General features: G+C 37.4%; 1 protein-coding gene across 7 annotated transcripts in view; it reads left to right on the plus strand.

Moving 5' to 3' along the window:
* Positions 1-17,501, plus strand: part of dab2ipa (DAB2 interacting protein a) — a 112,822-nt gene that overhangs the window by 26,208 nt on the left and 69,113 nt on the right. The window contains exon 1 of one of the 7 annotated variants that reach the window (XM_083555203.1): positions 9,790-10,104. The exons of 5 other annotated variants lie outside the window; for them this stretch is intronic. In XM_083555203.1, the coding sequence (XP_083411329.1) occupies positions 9,987-10,104 (118 nt within the window). In that variant the 5' untranslated portion in view covers positions 9,790-9,986. Of the gene's footprint in view, positions 1-9,789; positions 10,105-17,501 lie in introns of those variants that run through there. One more of the 7 variants, XM_083555208.1, reaches the window with a different exon arrangement.

Raw genomic sequence — 17,501 nt, forward strand, 5'->3', positions numbered from 1 at the left:
AATAGATATCAATCAGGGTTTGCCTCATTAATATCATCAGATTGGTGTGCTAAGAGTAACATTAGAGTCACATTAACTGAGGGGATTAAGCAGCAGTACTATGATAAAAAATTCTAATAAAACATTATAGCCATAATGAATCATATTACTTGGATACTGAAGTACATTTTAAGGCAAATCATTTGAGTGATATTTCACCTAGTGTATCATAGTGTTCATCCGCCACTGCTTAAAAGCAGCCCATCCTCATCTGGGTGGCACCGGATGTCCATTCACTACAGTTCTATCATTGGCATCAACTGATCAAAATCCTTCGTGCCAAATGTGGCCCTAAACCATTGTAGGAAAATGCACCTGTGGTCTATATATAAATATTCCTGTAGGTATTCCACATGTCCTCAGCTTATTGATAAATATTGCCATGTTGCTCATTTCAAAATCCAACACAACCTCCTACGCCTAGCACTTACGCAGGTGCTAAACTGTTCATGCACCACAGGAGCTGGCAAAGAAAACATCCCTTCAGTTAATCATTGCGCTCTACTTAAAGAAAGCCTATCATATTTGCTTTTTTTGCTTTGTCTCCTGAAGGAAAATCTGTTCTTGGAGCAATGGAAATATGGATCTTATACTGTATTACTCAAGATGGTCAAACACAATTCCATGCCATTCAAGTGCATGGAATATTTTTAGGTCCTCTTGATCAATTCTTGTTCATTTCCTGGAATTGGTTGTGTGCATAGGGTTGTGTAAAAGAGTGGTCCCCAACCCCCAGGCTGCGGACCGGCACCGGTCCGTGGGTCAATTGGTACAGAAAGAATACATAACTTACATTATATTATTTTTGTTTTATTTATTATTAGATTCTGTTTTATTTTGAAAAATTCCCAGATTCTCTCCACCACATCTGTCTCTTGACTCACTCACTCTTGATGCAAGTCATGATGCCTCGGTCACATGTCTTACCTTCATCCGCTACCTTCTTAAAGGGGCTGCTCCGGCTGCTAATGCATAATACATTACCGCTAAATTCAAACCCCCAAGCGAGCAAAATAAACAAAACAACAACACAGTGGAATTTATGTTTATTATTATATTTAAAAAATAACAGTTTTTATGCGGGTCGTATCATTTTATTTTCTTGTATTCATCCGCCACACCTTAAAGGCCGGTTCGTGAAAATAGTGTCTGACATTAAACCGGTTCGTGGCACAAGAAAGGTTGGGGACCGCTGGTGTAAAAGGCTCTAAACATGCAGAACATTATGGTGATGGGATGAATATCCGTGAGGAAAAGTTATGGCTCTTTACTGCCTTCTTGCCTCTGATAAGTATTCAGGCTGTTTAATGTTAACTCATTGGTTAAGTTGCTGGTTTCAACAAGCTGCTACTGCTGGGCCCTAGAGCAAGGCCCTTAACCCTGAAATAGGAACTCACTCAATTTTTTAAACTCAAGCATGAGGGCGGCAGTGAGGTGGACTTCTATTCCATCAAGAATACTTGAGTACTCCTGAGAGTACTCCAGTGTTATTGTAATACCAGGACCTCCAGAAAGAGCTAATTGTACATCAGGACTTATATCTGTTGATATTTTTACTTGCCAAGATTCGTTTGGTTTGGTTTATTTAGTTTTAGGGTTTTTTTTGGTAGTGTATGGAAGTGTAAAGGAAGCAGATGCAAGAGCTCAAAAAGATTGTTTTATTTTACAAAAAGAAAAGCAGCAAACAAAAAAAAATAAAAAAAAGACCGCCTTTACTGTTTTATATATATATATATAACTATTTTATATTATGCAGCCTGAAACTGCAATCTTTTTCTCATTAATCTACACTCAGTACTCCATAATGACAAAGTGAAAACAAAATGTTTGTAAGTGTATTAAAAAGAAAAGAAAATGAAGAATACCACCACAGCATGATGCTGCCACCACCGTGCTTCACTGCTTTTGGGAGGTGATGAGGGGTGCCTGGTTTCCTCCAGACATAACGTTTAAAATTGAGGCCAAACAGTTCAATCTTGGTTTCATTGGACCAGAGCATCTTGTTTCACACAGTCTGAGAGACCATCAGGTTCCTGTTGGCCTGTTGAAGGACCTGATGGGAACTTTGTCCCATCTCCACACACTTTTAGGAGCTCACATTGGGTATAAAAAGTCATGTGACATGACATGTCAGAGTGCAGTGGCTTGTGGGATATCTAGCCCATATATGTGTTTTCATTCTATTCTATAATTTTCTTTTATTTTAACACCTATGAAGTGGCGAAAATTTGTAGTTTGAAGGAAAGTCTGAGGAATGGAAACTTTTTAATACAGCTTGCTTTTTGTTTCTGTTCTGATTAGGACTTTAAGACAAAACACTACAGGTTGAAACTATTTTTGTCACGTCAGCTGTTTTCGGATTGTTTCTCAGCATCCCATCTCCCTCAACACATCATTTATTAAACTTTAATACAAATATCTAAAACCACAGAAGAGCTTCTTGTGCTGTTCTTGTCTATTATCATATGCTATTTTTTTATAGCAGTGTTAAGCTCCACCCACTTTGCAGGTCCACATCCCAAACCTCATGCAATCCACATAGCTATAAGCAATAGACTACACCACTATATAATATTAGTATTTTCTTGTACTGGTGATGTTTGGTGATGTGATTTGAAATGCAGCTTCTGTTTGTTTGTTTGGTTGTTTTTAATGGTAGTTAACTGTCCGTCTTCCATTTTTACCCCATAGTTATGTTGGAAATTAGATCGAGTGCTTTTTATGCTTTTGGGCAAGCAGGTTTCATCCAGAACTACATGATAATTCTGTTATTAGTCATCCATTCTGATATGAGATTTGTTCCCGTGCACCTCGTCTCCATTCCCCTGATTCATTATTAACGATGAAATCGAAACACGGGTGATTCCAGACTCTGATTGGATGCTGTCTGAGGCATTTAAACACATGATCTCTGCAAAGGCTTTTTTTAGATCTCCTTGTTGTTTGTCTTTTCCTCTGTTTTATTATGATATAACATTCACTCCTCTTACCATGAGCTCGTACTGAGCAGGATGCAGCCGATACGCCGAATATGCAGACGCTTTGTATTAATGTCTGTATGCAAAGCAGGATGCTATTCGAGTGGACGCTTTCATCATTGCGAAGGCGGCAGTCTTTTTTAGTCCTCCACTGATGCTGTCCTTTAGCTGCATTCGGAGACTGAGGTGGATCCTGTGCACATGAGCAAAAAAAAGTGCAACGTTAACATCTTTTTTGTTTCTTTTTTTTTATGTCTCCTATCTCATATTTCAAGCGAAAATGTCTAGCAAAAACGTGGTCGTCATTAGGCGAGTTTCGCTTCAAATAGATGCATAGAATTTGACAAAATGGAAATAAAGCATTTGCTAAATTAATTTATTCAAGTAAAGAATTCAAAATACGTTATATGGGCAAAAGTACTGCGACATCTGACTTTTTCCAGCCGTATCAGATGTTTGGGTGTGGTAGCATTAAACAATAAACCTGTTCCAGCATGACAATTCCCCTGTGCACAAAGCCAGCTCCATGAAGATATGCTTTACATGGATTGAAGAGAAAGAACTTCAGTGTTCTTCTATAAAACTCTGACCTCAAACCTACTGAAGCTTTGGGAAGAATTGGAACGCTGACTGCACCCCAGGCCTTCTCACCTCACCTACATCAGTACGTGACTTTACCGACTCCCTTAAGGCTGAATGAGCAAACACACACTCCAAAATCTAGTGGAACATCTTCTTGGAAGAGTGGAGGTTATTATGCAAATGAGAACTAAATGTGGCAAGAGTTCAGAAAGCACAAACTACAGTAATATTATAGACTAATTTTGAGGTGTCCACAAACCTTTTTGTCCATATAGTGTATTTTGGCTTAGGAATTAAGTAATCGATCACCCGATTACTTAACTACTATTAGAAATAGGGGTGTAATGGGTTGTCCGATTAAAAATTTGAGGTGCAATTAAATATTTACAGTTCACTTCAATTCATTCTCACCAATTGGATTGGTATGATTTTATGGATATTTTTGAAAAAAAAAAAAAAGAAAACAAATCATGATAAAAATTACAAAGACTTATTTTTTTTTTATTCTGTACTACAAAATATACTACAGGTTCAGCATATCTTAAAAAAGACATAGCCAGAAGTCAAGCCGAGGTAAAGTAGACTACAGTGGCATTGTTCTGGTGTCATTTGAAAACTTCTGCAGAGCAATTTTCAACAGGTATAACACTTATATACCTGTATAACCTTTAACAGTGTGGGTCACTACACATGTGCAGGTGAATCCCAGTATCTTTGGATTCTCCCCATCAAATAATGTAATCATGTGACCAGTATTCTGTCTATAAATGTGAACCTAACAGGGTGCAAAGATTGGGACTTTGGGAACGTCATAATGCTTATTTCCTGTGTGGAAAGTGAAACAGAAATTACACAATGTTAATTGGCATGTTCCACATCGCACAGCATCGCACTTCCATCCCATAATAAGCCATATGTTTTTGCCAGAAGTGGAGCGTGTCTTGTATTATTACATGTGGAACTGTCTTCTGAATTATTACATATTTTGCGGGCAGCGATGTGCCGCCGATGTGTCTCCAAAGAAGATTTGTAATATTTTCAGCAATGTCATAATGAAGTTCAGGATCGTAGGTAAATGTAACATATGCTGTACAAATATTCGCTTTGTATTTTTTTAATATTTGGACAGTGTGAATACTAACACAGCATTGCAGAAATGTGCAAATGGAGGGGTTGTCTATCTGTCTTTCATACTTGCCTACACGTTCTTTACTTGTTCTTTTTCTTTTCATTCTCTACATCTCTCTACATTTAATTGTTGGTTTTTTTGGCTCTCCATCCCTTTTTCTCTATTCTTTTTGTATTTGCCTCTCTCTGTCTCATAATTTCTCTTTGCCTCTCTCTCTCTCTCTCTCTCTCTCTCTCTCTCTTTCTCTCTCTCTTTCTCTCTCCAAGGGGGTCATGCAGGGGTCAGGAATCTGACGCTGTGAATGAAGCCGGCTTATGCCACTTCTCTTGACATGCAGAATTGCTCAGTCATAGTTACAAAAGCACAGCTTGCCACACTGCCGTGCTTTTTCTCTGAGAAAATATACTGCCACCTGACTGCTATTTCAATAACACAACCCTCTGCCGTCATCCATCAGTTCCCATGCCACTCTCTCACTTTCTCTCTCTCTCTCTCTCTCTCTCTCTCTCTCTCTCTCTCTCTCTCTCTCTCTCTCTCTCTCTCTCTCTCTCTCTCTCTCTATTTCTCCCTCCCGTTCCCTCTTTTTTCACACACTCACACTCTCTCTCACACACACACACTGCTGTTAGACTGTTTAATTATTCTCTGTAATCCTTGCACTCTGTCGAGCTTCAAGTAAACTGATTAGGGTGTAAAGCTTTTGCAGCTGAGCAGTGAGTCAGTAATGCAGATTTTTTTTTGTACATACTTTATACTTTTACTATACTTTTATACTACTTATACTATTATACTATACTATTTACTTTTAGTTTTTATTAATTTAATGAATTTATATTTTATTTATATTTCTATTACATGTTGGACAGTCATAAAAGCATTTCCCTACATGTCATTCTCTGTATGAATGTGTATATGACAAATAAAATGATATGTGATTTAATAATCAATGATGATGTTTGAGGTCATAGAGAAATATTGGAAATATTGGAAATATTCAATGATGAGACTTGAAGTTATAGGAACATAATCAATGGCAAAGCTTAATGTTATAGAAAAATATTCATTGACGGGGGTTGAGTTTATAGGGAGTTAATCAGTGACCCAGTGTTGTGATACAGCCCAAATTGGTGTTACTGTCTTCACCCTGAAGTTGGTCATTTTTCTATAAGAGCACATCCAGAAGAGTTTCTTATTTTTACACCACAGCAATTTGCCAGTAAATACCTCACTAAATAGCAGTTGACACATCTGTGTGATCTGCTATAAAACAAATCTTCTGAATGGTCACATTTCAGATTTACTGCTGTAAAAACTAAACAAAAATCACCATGAAATCAGAAACCATTCAAATCCTATCGTAGGACACTTCATGTGCTGTCTCAATTAGTCAGAGGAAATTAGCCAAAGCAATACTTTAATTGTTACCAGGACATTTTTTCAGCATAGAAATCTGTTAAAGTAGATCTTGTTGCCAGATCAGTGCAGTGGGGTTTGTTGATCGTGTCTGTTCTTGTAAAGGTAGGAGATTGCCAGGGCCGGCTCAGTTGTGCTCCTGGGCAGCATGTAGCGTGTTATAGCTTAGCGAGACCGAACATGCAGCGGTGCTTCACAGCATGTTTAATCTCTATGTAAAATCTTTTATCCATGGCATGAAGGTATGATAGTGGTCAATGGGGCCTTGAGTTTAGACTTTGTGCTGTCCTCTAGCATGTTTCAGATTTCTGTGATTTTGTTTCTCTCAGGAAGGAAACCGAAGTTTTTTCTAACATTAACTTGAACTAATGCTGGAACCTGTGAGGAAACCTTGTTTAGAATCGAAGTGTGTTTGTGTCACCAATAATTAGACATAGCCATTTTCTTTGTTTTCAGCAGGTGTGTTGACCTGAAGTAATGATGCCTCTAAGTCAAGCTGTGCTAATAATTTAATTTATTCATCTTCTTTAACCGCGTTATTCTGGTCAGGGGTCATGGTGGAATCGAGCCAATACTGGGAACACTCAGCGTGAGGTGGAGATTATTTCCAATCCACCGTGCACACATGACAGGGGCAATTTAGAGTGTCTAGCATGCTTTAGGGAGGGCAAAAGAAAGAGGAGAACCCATCGGTAAATTAGGAAAACCTAAATGACTCCACACAGACAGCAAGCCGAAGTCTAGATTGAACCGTATCGGACTTGGGAGCTCTGAGGCTGCAATGCTACCTGCTTTGGCATCATGCCAACCTAAAGTAATTTAATATATTGACATTATTGGACACAAAAAAAACACACTACAAGAAAGTTTATCTTTGGGGGAGTGATATTATCACATGCCTGCCATATTCCAGAACACGCCTTGTAATTATTATTATTATTATTATTTTATTATTAGTATTATTTGAATATGCTTGCTCCAACCTGCGCTTTTTTAATTGTTATAGTTAGTATTCCTGGATAGGATCCAGATACACTATATTTCCAAAAGTATTGGGTCACCTGGTCTTAAGTATGGTACTGTATGTGATTTTTGAACATTGCAGTCCACATTTTGTCTTAATTTGCTCTTATATTTCCCTCCACTCTTCTGGGAAGATGTTCCACTAGATTTTGGAGTGTGCTTATATATATTATATTTGTGTTCATCAACTTCAAGGGTATTACGAAAGTCAGGTACTGATGTAGGTGAGGAGACCTGGGGTGCAGACAGCTTTCCTATTCATCGCAAAGGTGTTCAGTATGGATGAGATCAAAGGTCTATAGCAGGCCACTCAAGATCTTCCTCTCTAAAGCATGTAAACCAGATCCTCCAGGAGCTCAATTTGTGCACAGGGGCATTGCCATGCTGGAACAGGTCTGGGTTTCCAAGTTTAAGTGAATGCAAAATTGTATTATAGCGCATCTAAAGACGTCCTGTAAAATTGAATGCCTCCAGATTTGTGGTAACAGTTTGGAAAAGAACCACATATAACAGGAAAGGTCATGTGGCCCAATACTTCTGGAAATATAGTGTAACTATTCTCATAATCTCTCATAATTATTGTAGTGTTGGCTTATTTAATAATCAATAAAACGTAATGTTTCTACTACAGAATTGGTTGTGTTAACAATACAACATGACCGTTTTGAAATGTGATGCATTCTTCAGCATTGCAGGTGTTTTGTTCATCTCTAACGATTATCCTTCATTCTTAAACAGCCTGCTTTTGCATTTATCAAGCCTGGAACAAGCTGTTTCTGACTTCTTAACTGTCTGTCAGTGTGTTCAGCAGTCATTCTCAGAGTGCTGTGAGTGTGAGATAAGTGTAACATTCCAGTATCATTAGTAAATGTGTGTACTCGCATGTGTACGTAAAACACAATGCTGACATGCCTTAAAGGCCTGAGTTCCGATGTCATTTCACGGCACAGTAAAAAAATAAATAAATAACACGTTCAGTATTCAGTGTGTGTGTGTGTGTGTGTGTGTGTGTGTGTGTGTGTGTGTGTGTGTGTGTGTGTGTGTGTGTGTGTGTGTTTCAGTCGAACATAGCACAACAGTACAGCATACATTTCCTGTGGTTCTTCTCTGCTCTGACTCAGCTCATGCTGGATTTGATTCGGGAAAACACTAATTAATACTGATGAAACAGCTCAATAAAGCAACCAGATGCTAAAACTGTGTGTTTATTAGTGGATCTGATATGAGGATTAGCACTAGGTTAGATAGCTAATAATCTATAGAGTCCTAGAGCAAACCTGGAAGCAAACTTAACTAAGAAATGTATATATATAGCATAATAAATGATCCTGACTTGAGTGTAGCTGCAATTTTAAGAAATGCATCTGGTTTAGTGAAAAGATGTAACTGCTCGAATAAATGAATTTGAAGGCTACCTGATTTAATACGATTGAGTTTTTTTTTTTTTTTACATAAAATTAAAATACTCTGTGGTGATGAGGGTAACTATGAAGGGATTCACTGGATGCAACTGTGAACCAGTTTTATGATTATTAAAACCATTTATTAATGATTCAGTAAATTCATTGTAATTCAGTAGATTCTGTAATTCTCAGTAAATAGAAAGATTTGCTCTGAGGCCGTGCATGGTAAATGAGTAGCGCTTTACATCTGTGTATACATCTTGAAAAATCTATTTATTAAAAGACAAATAAATATTCAGCCATCGTTGTTGTGGGTCCATTCAATCCGAACTAATGCTTCATTTGTAAATAAACCACTGATTTTGCAGCTAAATATATATAAATAGGGGGCTGTAGTTTAAAAGTCAATTTTGAAACTTTTTTCGCTTACCTCACGATCATCACCATCGATTATATTTAATAATTTGAGGGTGCAAAATAATGAAATAAAAAAAAAATCTATAATTCAGTCCAATTATTGACTGGAGTGATGTAGCTGAGTTTAAGGAACTGTCGCGGCTAGAACTCGTGCACCACGAACCAACCGCAGTGCTGGCACTTTCCACCATGATGTTTTTTTGTGATTCCAGGGGGATAGTTGTATTTGTGCATCTTGATATTCCAAAGTTGTAAGGGAACCGCTGATTGGTTTTGCAGCTGTAATTTAAAAGTCAATAACCATCAAATGTTAGCCAACTTTCGAACTTTTCCGCTTACCTCACCATCATCGCAATTGATTCTTTTTAATTACTTGAAAGCTCCAAAAGTTGTGTTCAGAAATAAAAGCTAAATGAATTGTAGTCTGGTTCCTCCCCCAGATGCACTTTTATTTATTAGAAGAGTTCACAGAGGAAGTGAGTGCTGCATGAGTTGTGTGTATTTTTCAGTCCTATTGTATTTGTTTTTACTGACCTTGCGCATTGTCCTTGAAAAGGAAGAGGAAGAGATAGGAAAAAAACAAAACAAATGCTTGGATTAAACATATTTGGACATGATTTGAGTCTTTTGTTAGCGATTGCATGTTAGTTAGATTGTCTAGTAGAGTGTGACTCTGCATTACACACACAGGTTCATGGAGTGATTTATGACCTTCCTGGAGTTGTCAAGAGCGCACCAAATACCTCTCCCTCAGGCCTCGGCTTGCAGTGGGAGGAGTAAGCGTTCCTCTCATCTTCCTTTCTTGTCTCTCCTCGGTTCTCTCTGTGATACAGGAGCAGTTCTAACTTGCAGGAGATCTGAGGTGTCAGGTGAACTGCCACAGTAAGCTCAGAGGTTTTTATTTTTTCTGATCCGCTCTGGAAAAACTGGAGACTGGGCTCCACTGTGCTAGGGTGAAAGAGAGTAAAAGTGTGTATCTGAGTGTGTGAGATTGGAAAGGCCATGTCTGCGGTGGTGAGGAGAGCACTGGGGAGGAGGTGTCACTACTACGGGCTGTTGGCTCGCACCAGGCACTGGAGGCAGGGCCGCTCACGCAGCCGTAGCCGAGCAGCCAACAAGGGTAAATAACGCTTTAGTCATCCTTCCTGCTCCTCCTGAAAGCTAGCGTACACTACTGATCTATAGTGCACAGGAATAACAATACACATAGCAGCTTTGAGTAGACTGTATCTACTTAGTTTTGCTTCCAGACTTCATAGATTGGTTGCAGGATGCAACAAAAGACAACCACAAGTCTATATATCTTTCTAAAGTGTGTGTATATGATTTATAATAGGTCCAAAATCTCTCTCATAACCTAAAGTCAGTAGATCATTGTTGGTTGGAACTTGGATTTTGGTTGGATTCTGGATAACGTTTCATTAGTAATAAAGGTTTGATTCAAGCCCATGTCCATTTCATTATGCAAAACTTCTCTAGTTGTGCAGCATGGAGGAACAGCTTCTTCAATTGCATTTAGATGTAGCTTGAAATGTTCTTGACCTGTTTGCCTTGATTCTGTTCTGTAGAACGGCCAAGAGCACTTCTTCAACATTCCCTAGTGTTAAGAGTACAAATGCTTAGATGATCGGTTGATTTATAGTCTAGCACACATCCTTTTAAGTGCACAAAGACTGTTTCATCAGGCACCTGTCAGTGATCAGCAACTGGGTTCTAAGGGAAAGTTAGCTTGGGATCTGGATCTTCAGAATCAGCTAAGTTTCGCATTCAATTGGAATTACAATGCATTATGAATAAGCTTAAATCCTCTTTTGTTTTATTTCTCCTTAGTTTTTACAATGTTCTTGAATTATTCTTGTTTTCTGGTGCTTCTCTTTTGACTTGCCATTTGTTAACATTTCATTTGAGATAGTACAGTTTTCTGCATGTACTGGACAAGTGTGCACATGAACTGTATTTTGCATCTCTCAGAGTTGCAATAGAAGATTAACTCCACTGCTTCGAGTCTACAAGTTTCACAGACAGCTCTGTTTATAGTAGGATTTGTGAGATATGGTAGTATGCAGAGATAGCATGTAGCATTATCATATAGATCTACAAGGAAGCAGGATGATACATAGTGTTAAGGATTTCATTCATATACAGTGTGAATATATAATTCAAGTACAGTAAAAAAGAAAAATCTCCTTTGCCAGAATCAAAGACTTCCCTTGGCTAATCTACAAAAAACCTGATCTACATGTTCACTGGATTTATACTGTTTGTGTTGCTGGATTAATTTATAACAACACCTTTCTGATCAGAGGATCTGTTTGATGACACTATAAAGCACTTCTGATAAATCAAGTCTGAAAGTTGTAAATTATGGATGTGACCAAGTACGGTTAAAGGATTGAACAAATAAAATACTATACTTTCTTTTCGGCTTCTCCCGTTAGGGGTCGCCACAGCGGATCCTCCGCACGTTTGATTTGGCACATGTTTTACGCTGGATGCCCTTCCTAACGCAACCCTCCCCAATTTATCCGGGCTTGGGACCGGCACTAAGTAGATATTTAAAACTAAGAGTGGCTGGGGATGGTTCCCTGACCGGGAATCGAACCCGGGGCGCAGCGGTGGGAGCGCTGCATCTTAACCACTAGACCACCAGGGGACCTAAAGGATTGAACAAATAACGTTCTTAATAATGTTCTTAACAGTTGCAAAAACAGTACAGTAGAATTGGCTTGTCTGAAAGATTTACTTGTAATCTGGATTAGACTACATGTGTGTGCTGGAATGTTGCCCAAAAAGAAAGTCATGCAAACTGGAGGTATGGTCAGTTATGAGGCTTAAATTCCCACCATGTACATTGATATGAATGTGAGATAGCTAACTACGTAGCTGCTTGTTTGCATGTATTTTGAGAAATAGAACCAGCCACATTTGTTTAAAAAGCACAGACAAAAATATGAAAAAAATGTTAATTAAAACCAATTATGAACTGGAATTATCTAGTTGAGGAACTTTCCCAGCTAGAACTCGCACCTTTTAAATATCTACTAGATGTTCATTCATTCTATCTTTACACAATACAGTACCTTGATATTCCAAAGCCATGCAGTGCAGTTATTTTGACTTATCCAATGTTTACACTTTGTACTCAGTGGGACTATGTGTTAGGAGTGTATTACCAAGTCCACAAATTCTACCCATAACCATAGTGACTAAAATAATAAATAAAAATTCATATAAATAAAAATACATTAATAAGTCCTACTGATACTCATGTAGTTTAGTCGGAATTTTTTGTTGCCCGATCTTTCCCACAAATTCCTCCCCTTAAGTAAAGCACCTAATCAGTGGGAAACCAGATTTGGTGGTTGCAGTAGAATGTAGTGTAGGAGGTTTTAGCATGAAGGAGGACTCTAAAGTGGTAAGAGTGGATGTAGCATGCATAGTTTCTGAAGTGTTCCTGTAATGTTGGCATTTCAAAGATGTTAGAACAGTGTGAGAATTGCTTCTGACCTCGTTCGTTTGGCTGTTTGCCATGTAAAAAGAGAACGAAGACGTCATGAATCCATCAAGATGAATAGATGTATCTTCAGCCTACATCACTTAAGTGAATCTTTTGGGAGTTTCACAAACAAACAGTCTCTCGAGTTTACCTACAATAGTACAAAAGAAAGAATACAAAATACTAAAGAACTACTTTGCGCACCAACTCTTTACAATCATGATGTGTATAAAAGCATTTTAGATTGCACGACACATTAGAATTTGAGGCAGACAGGACACAACAGTGCATTGGCTTTCTATATTATACATCACAAACAATGAGTCTACACAGGCTTCATTTCATGAATTGCAGAAGATTAGACTTTGGTACCTTGTAACCACAACATAATTACTTGTTAATTTTGTAGTGAATTAGCTCACATTAAAGAAAACACCCACAATGTTACTTCAGAGACCATTTTTGCTCAGTTGTAGGTTTGTTGTTATTTTGGCTAGCTTATTTTTCCCCTCAGTCTGTTTTTTGTATTCTTTGAGTGTCTCTCTTCTCTCTCAGCACACCATGGTCTCTTCTGCTGAGACTTAAACACAGCTCCTAAGAGTCTTGCTTTCCTCGTCTTATCACCTCAGGGGATACATTTCTTTCAACAACTACACTGATTAGAGCTTTCCTCAGCCATTGTGTCTGAGTGTGTTTTTGTGTGTCTGTGTTTCATACAATATGAGGCAACAGTTGCGCATGTACAATACTGAAAAATTATTTTAAAAGTACCTTTGATTTTAGTTTAAATACACTGCATGTGTCAATTTAAACAAATAATGTAAAATAAATTGCTGTTTATCTTTTGTGAAGTCGTCCTCTTCCTCCAAAAAAAAAAGCTTTATAAATTGCTACACAATGACCTTTATTAAAAATTCCCAGCTCTATAAATATACAGGAATGGGCACTGCAGGTCCTGATGTCCCAAATACACTGTAAATAGCAGGACTGAGTTAGTCAGCTTAGTTAGATTGACCTGTTATATACACACACACACACACACACACACACACACACACACACACACACACACACACACACACACACACACATATATAGATAATACACACACACACATATATATATATATATATATATATATATATATATATATATATATATATATATATATATATATATATATATAACCATCTTCTCAGAATTTCAAATCAAATGAATGTAGATATCTAGACTGTGAAGTGAATCCAGTCCAGAATGTTCCATTATACCATCATATTCAACATTGCATTTACCACTAACATTATCTATTGTATATATAGACACAATTGTATAGGATGTCTTTATGTGGTGGAATTGTATTTTCCCATCACTTAAACTAGAAGACACAAAACCAACTAGGAACATATGCTTTTCATGGGTTGTAGTGGAAGAGCTTGAGTGACCTGCTGTATGGCTCTGACCTCAAACCCTATTTAACACCATTATATGAATTGGAACGCTGACTGCACTCCAGTCTTCCTCACCCTACACCAGTATCTGACGTTTCTAACGCCTTTGAATGAGCACAAATCTCTATAAACACAGTCCAAATCTAGTGCTTTAAAGCTTATGAATCATATTGTGATATCTACCTAAAATGCAAGTGTATATATACATTATTCCTTCCAAGATTAAAATTAATGCAATTTCTCCTCTTCTTAATTGACTCTGCTCCCTCAGACTGTCCACACCCCTCAAAGATGAATAAAAAATTCGATTCATTTCCACGCTTCATACCACACTCACAATGCATTAAAACACCATTGTTAAACCTCACCAAAAGTTCCTGTACTTTTTAAACCTGATGAAGACGTTTGGAAGCGTGTGTACTGTATACAGTAAAAGAACGAGGCCTAATGACTGACGAGAGCAGACGTCTCTTTGATGTTAAGTAGTTACATTGCTGTATGTGATCGAGTGAGAAAATAGGCCAGATCCAGCTGGAGTAATTGACTTTTCAATGCTGCGTTCCCCATCTGCTCGCTCTGCTGCACTGCTAATTCCAGCTGCAGGGAGCTCGCACACACTACGCTTGTTTGTTCGTAAAATTGCTTGTCTAATGACACTGTACAAAATAAAGCTCTTGTGTGTGAAGCCAAACACTGCTAAAGGACTTTTTAAATCAACAAAACAGTTATTGTTCTCCAACATACCTGTTATCACTACCGGTTATACCACAGTGGTGTTGTATTTGCAATCCTGATTGATCATAAAGGTGTCAGTAAATTCTAGATAATTCTATATAACTCTTTGTAACCGCTCCGATAGTAGTTTCACTCTCCTCAAAAACTCATACATTTATTAAATCCACATTCGAAGGGCTACTGTTCATCCGTACATAATAGCATCCTTCTATCAAACAACCATCTGACATCTTGCATTTCAACAGTTTTTTTGCTTCTATATTGAACCGTAAAATTGGAGGCAGTTACTTTTTCACAAAGGCCAAGCAGGTTTGGACAAGAATCACGATATAAAAATTGCAAATTGTATTTAGTCCGGTTATCTCTGTGTAATATTCAAATATCTTAGTTAGTTGGAGTCAGTATCTGATTCATATAAGTGTGACAATTATGCAAAAAAATATCTCTCTCTCTCTCTCTCTCTCTCTCTCTCTCTCTCTCTCTCTCTCTCTCTCTCTCTTTCTCTCATATATATAATACACACGTTAACACAAATCCATTTTAAGTCATTTTATTATCATGCGATTAATGCATCTGTTTGACCATTTTTATTATAAATATAAATAAATAATAATATAGGAGCCGAATTTCAAACCTTCAATGCAACACATATTCATTCACATTTATTCAGATATATAAGAAATGAAAAAAATGAAAAAATATTTTGCTTTACTGATGAACAGTCTCAAATCAGCACCAAAATCCGCCATGATGCGCACATCCGGCAATTTAAACCGTCCGTGTGGAAACATAGCAAAAGTTCCGTTTGATGTCCTGATGATTAACATCAGTTAAAACACCATAATTACTTTAAAACATTTACAAAAATATTTTGCCTTCATACTCTATGTTGAGTTTGGTTTCACTAATAATAAACATACATCATAAAGCATCAATATTTGTCCATGGTCAGGTTGATTAGAGTATTAAAAACCTTTAATGTAAGGTACATTTAGAATGGATAAAAATTTACGATTAAGTTGCTATTAATCACATATATAATATATGTATATATATATATATATATATATATATATATATATATATATATATATATATATATATATATATATAGAGCCTGTTTTTCTTCTACATCTTTTTTTTCCTCACCATCTTAGCAGCAATGACTCCCACAAGACAAGTATATTTGCCTTCTTTATTTGCCGTGTGCTGCAACAGCTGCGCCTGTCCACAAGGCAACATTCCTCCTGCCTAAGCGCCATCCCTCAAAACAATGTGCTGCTTACACTGAGCTCTGAGCTGTACTCACATCACTGCAGCACCCATCTGCTCAATTCTTACTCATTCTTCTTGCCTGCTGCATTCACTGCACTGGACTAGAGCTTCTTAACCGCTGTGTTGTGATGGAGTATGTGGACAATTCTTTAGCTCCAAATGGATAAGCATGGGTATTTCTGCTTTTGTTCTATCCCATACCAAGTGAAACTTTACCATGATCTTTAGAATGACCTCCTTATATATCCAGGTAACACTGGAGACTATTACTCATCTCCTTCCAGAAAACCTCAGGTTATTACATTTTCATTCTTAAACAGGAGTTTGTTTATCAGTTAGTTCTTAGACTTCGGTTGTGCATTGGCTATACAAATACACATGCACATAAAAATGATATACCACAGAAATCTATTTACATCATAAATCGAATCCCTTAAAATCATACATAAACCAATGCCATTTTTGCCTTTGAAAGAGAGGCCATGTGCATTTAAGTGCAATGAGCCAAGTGTGAGCTATGGCCTTGTTGGGCAGCCGTGACGTAATTGCACTGCAATTATTTTCAGAATGACTTGACCCTTGCTCAGATCCAGCATGTCCTACTGCACACTTCCTCTATACGTCTTTCTCTCCTACTTCTCTTGGGTCATGCGTCTTGATCAGAGGAGATTAATGGGCTTCTAGCAGCAGGCATTTGTGCTGCTGTTTACTGATGGATGGCTCGCGAAGCCGCCCCAGCTCGGCGTGATTAACGCGTGTGTGGCATTACTCGCTCCTTTGTTCTCACACACTGTAATTGCGACATGTTTCTACAAAATCTTCGAAGAGGCAACGTGGTTCGTCTCTACCAGAAATGAAAAGATATGAACAAATGAAGACAATGGCAGTTTGTCTTAAAATAAATTCTTTTTTTTAATTCATTTACCACTTGGAAATGATGAAATGGTGAGAAAATGCTTAGAAAATATTTCCCTTGAAGGAGACAGGCTTTTCTTTCTGAGACATCATTTATCCCTAGGAGAGATTTTATTATATATATATATATATATATATATATATATATATATATATATATATATATATATATATATATATATATATATATACACACACACACACATTTAAATAGCTTCAAGTGAATTGTAAGGATAGAAGATGGAGAGCTCAGTAATGAAGCGTTTGCATTATTTTATTAATATCAGAAATTTTTATTATTCATTGTGTTCACATTATAAAAAAATCCAGATTTAACTGCCGGAGCTCTTCTATGATACCTATTTGCTATAAGCAATATAAAAAGAATTGGTAAAAAAAGAAAATTGTATTTGAAAATAATGAGGATGGAAACCATATTACTAATTACTTTTTTTATAAATATAAAATAATAAAATAAGAATATTTATTATTTGGGGGGAGTGGTGGCTCCAGCGGTTAAGGCGCTGGGCTGCCGATCGGAAGGTCTGGGGTTCAAGCTCCGGTATCGCCAAGCTGCCACTCTTGGGCCCTTGAGCAAGGCCCTTAACCCTCTATGCTCCGGGGGTCCCTTACGAGGGAAATATCAAG

The sequence above is a fragment of the Silurus aristotelis genome (assembly GCF_946808225.1).
Source record: "Silurus aristotelis genome assembly, chromosome: 11".
Taxonomy (NCBI): Eukaryota; Metazoa; Chordata; class Actinopteri; order Siluriformes; family Siluridae; genus Silurus; species Silurus aristotelis.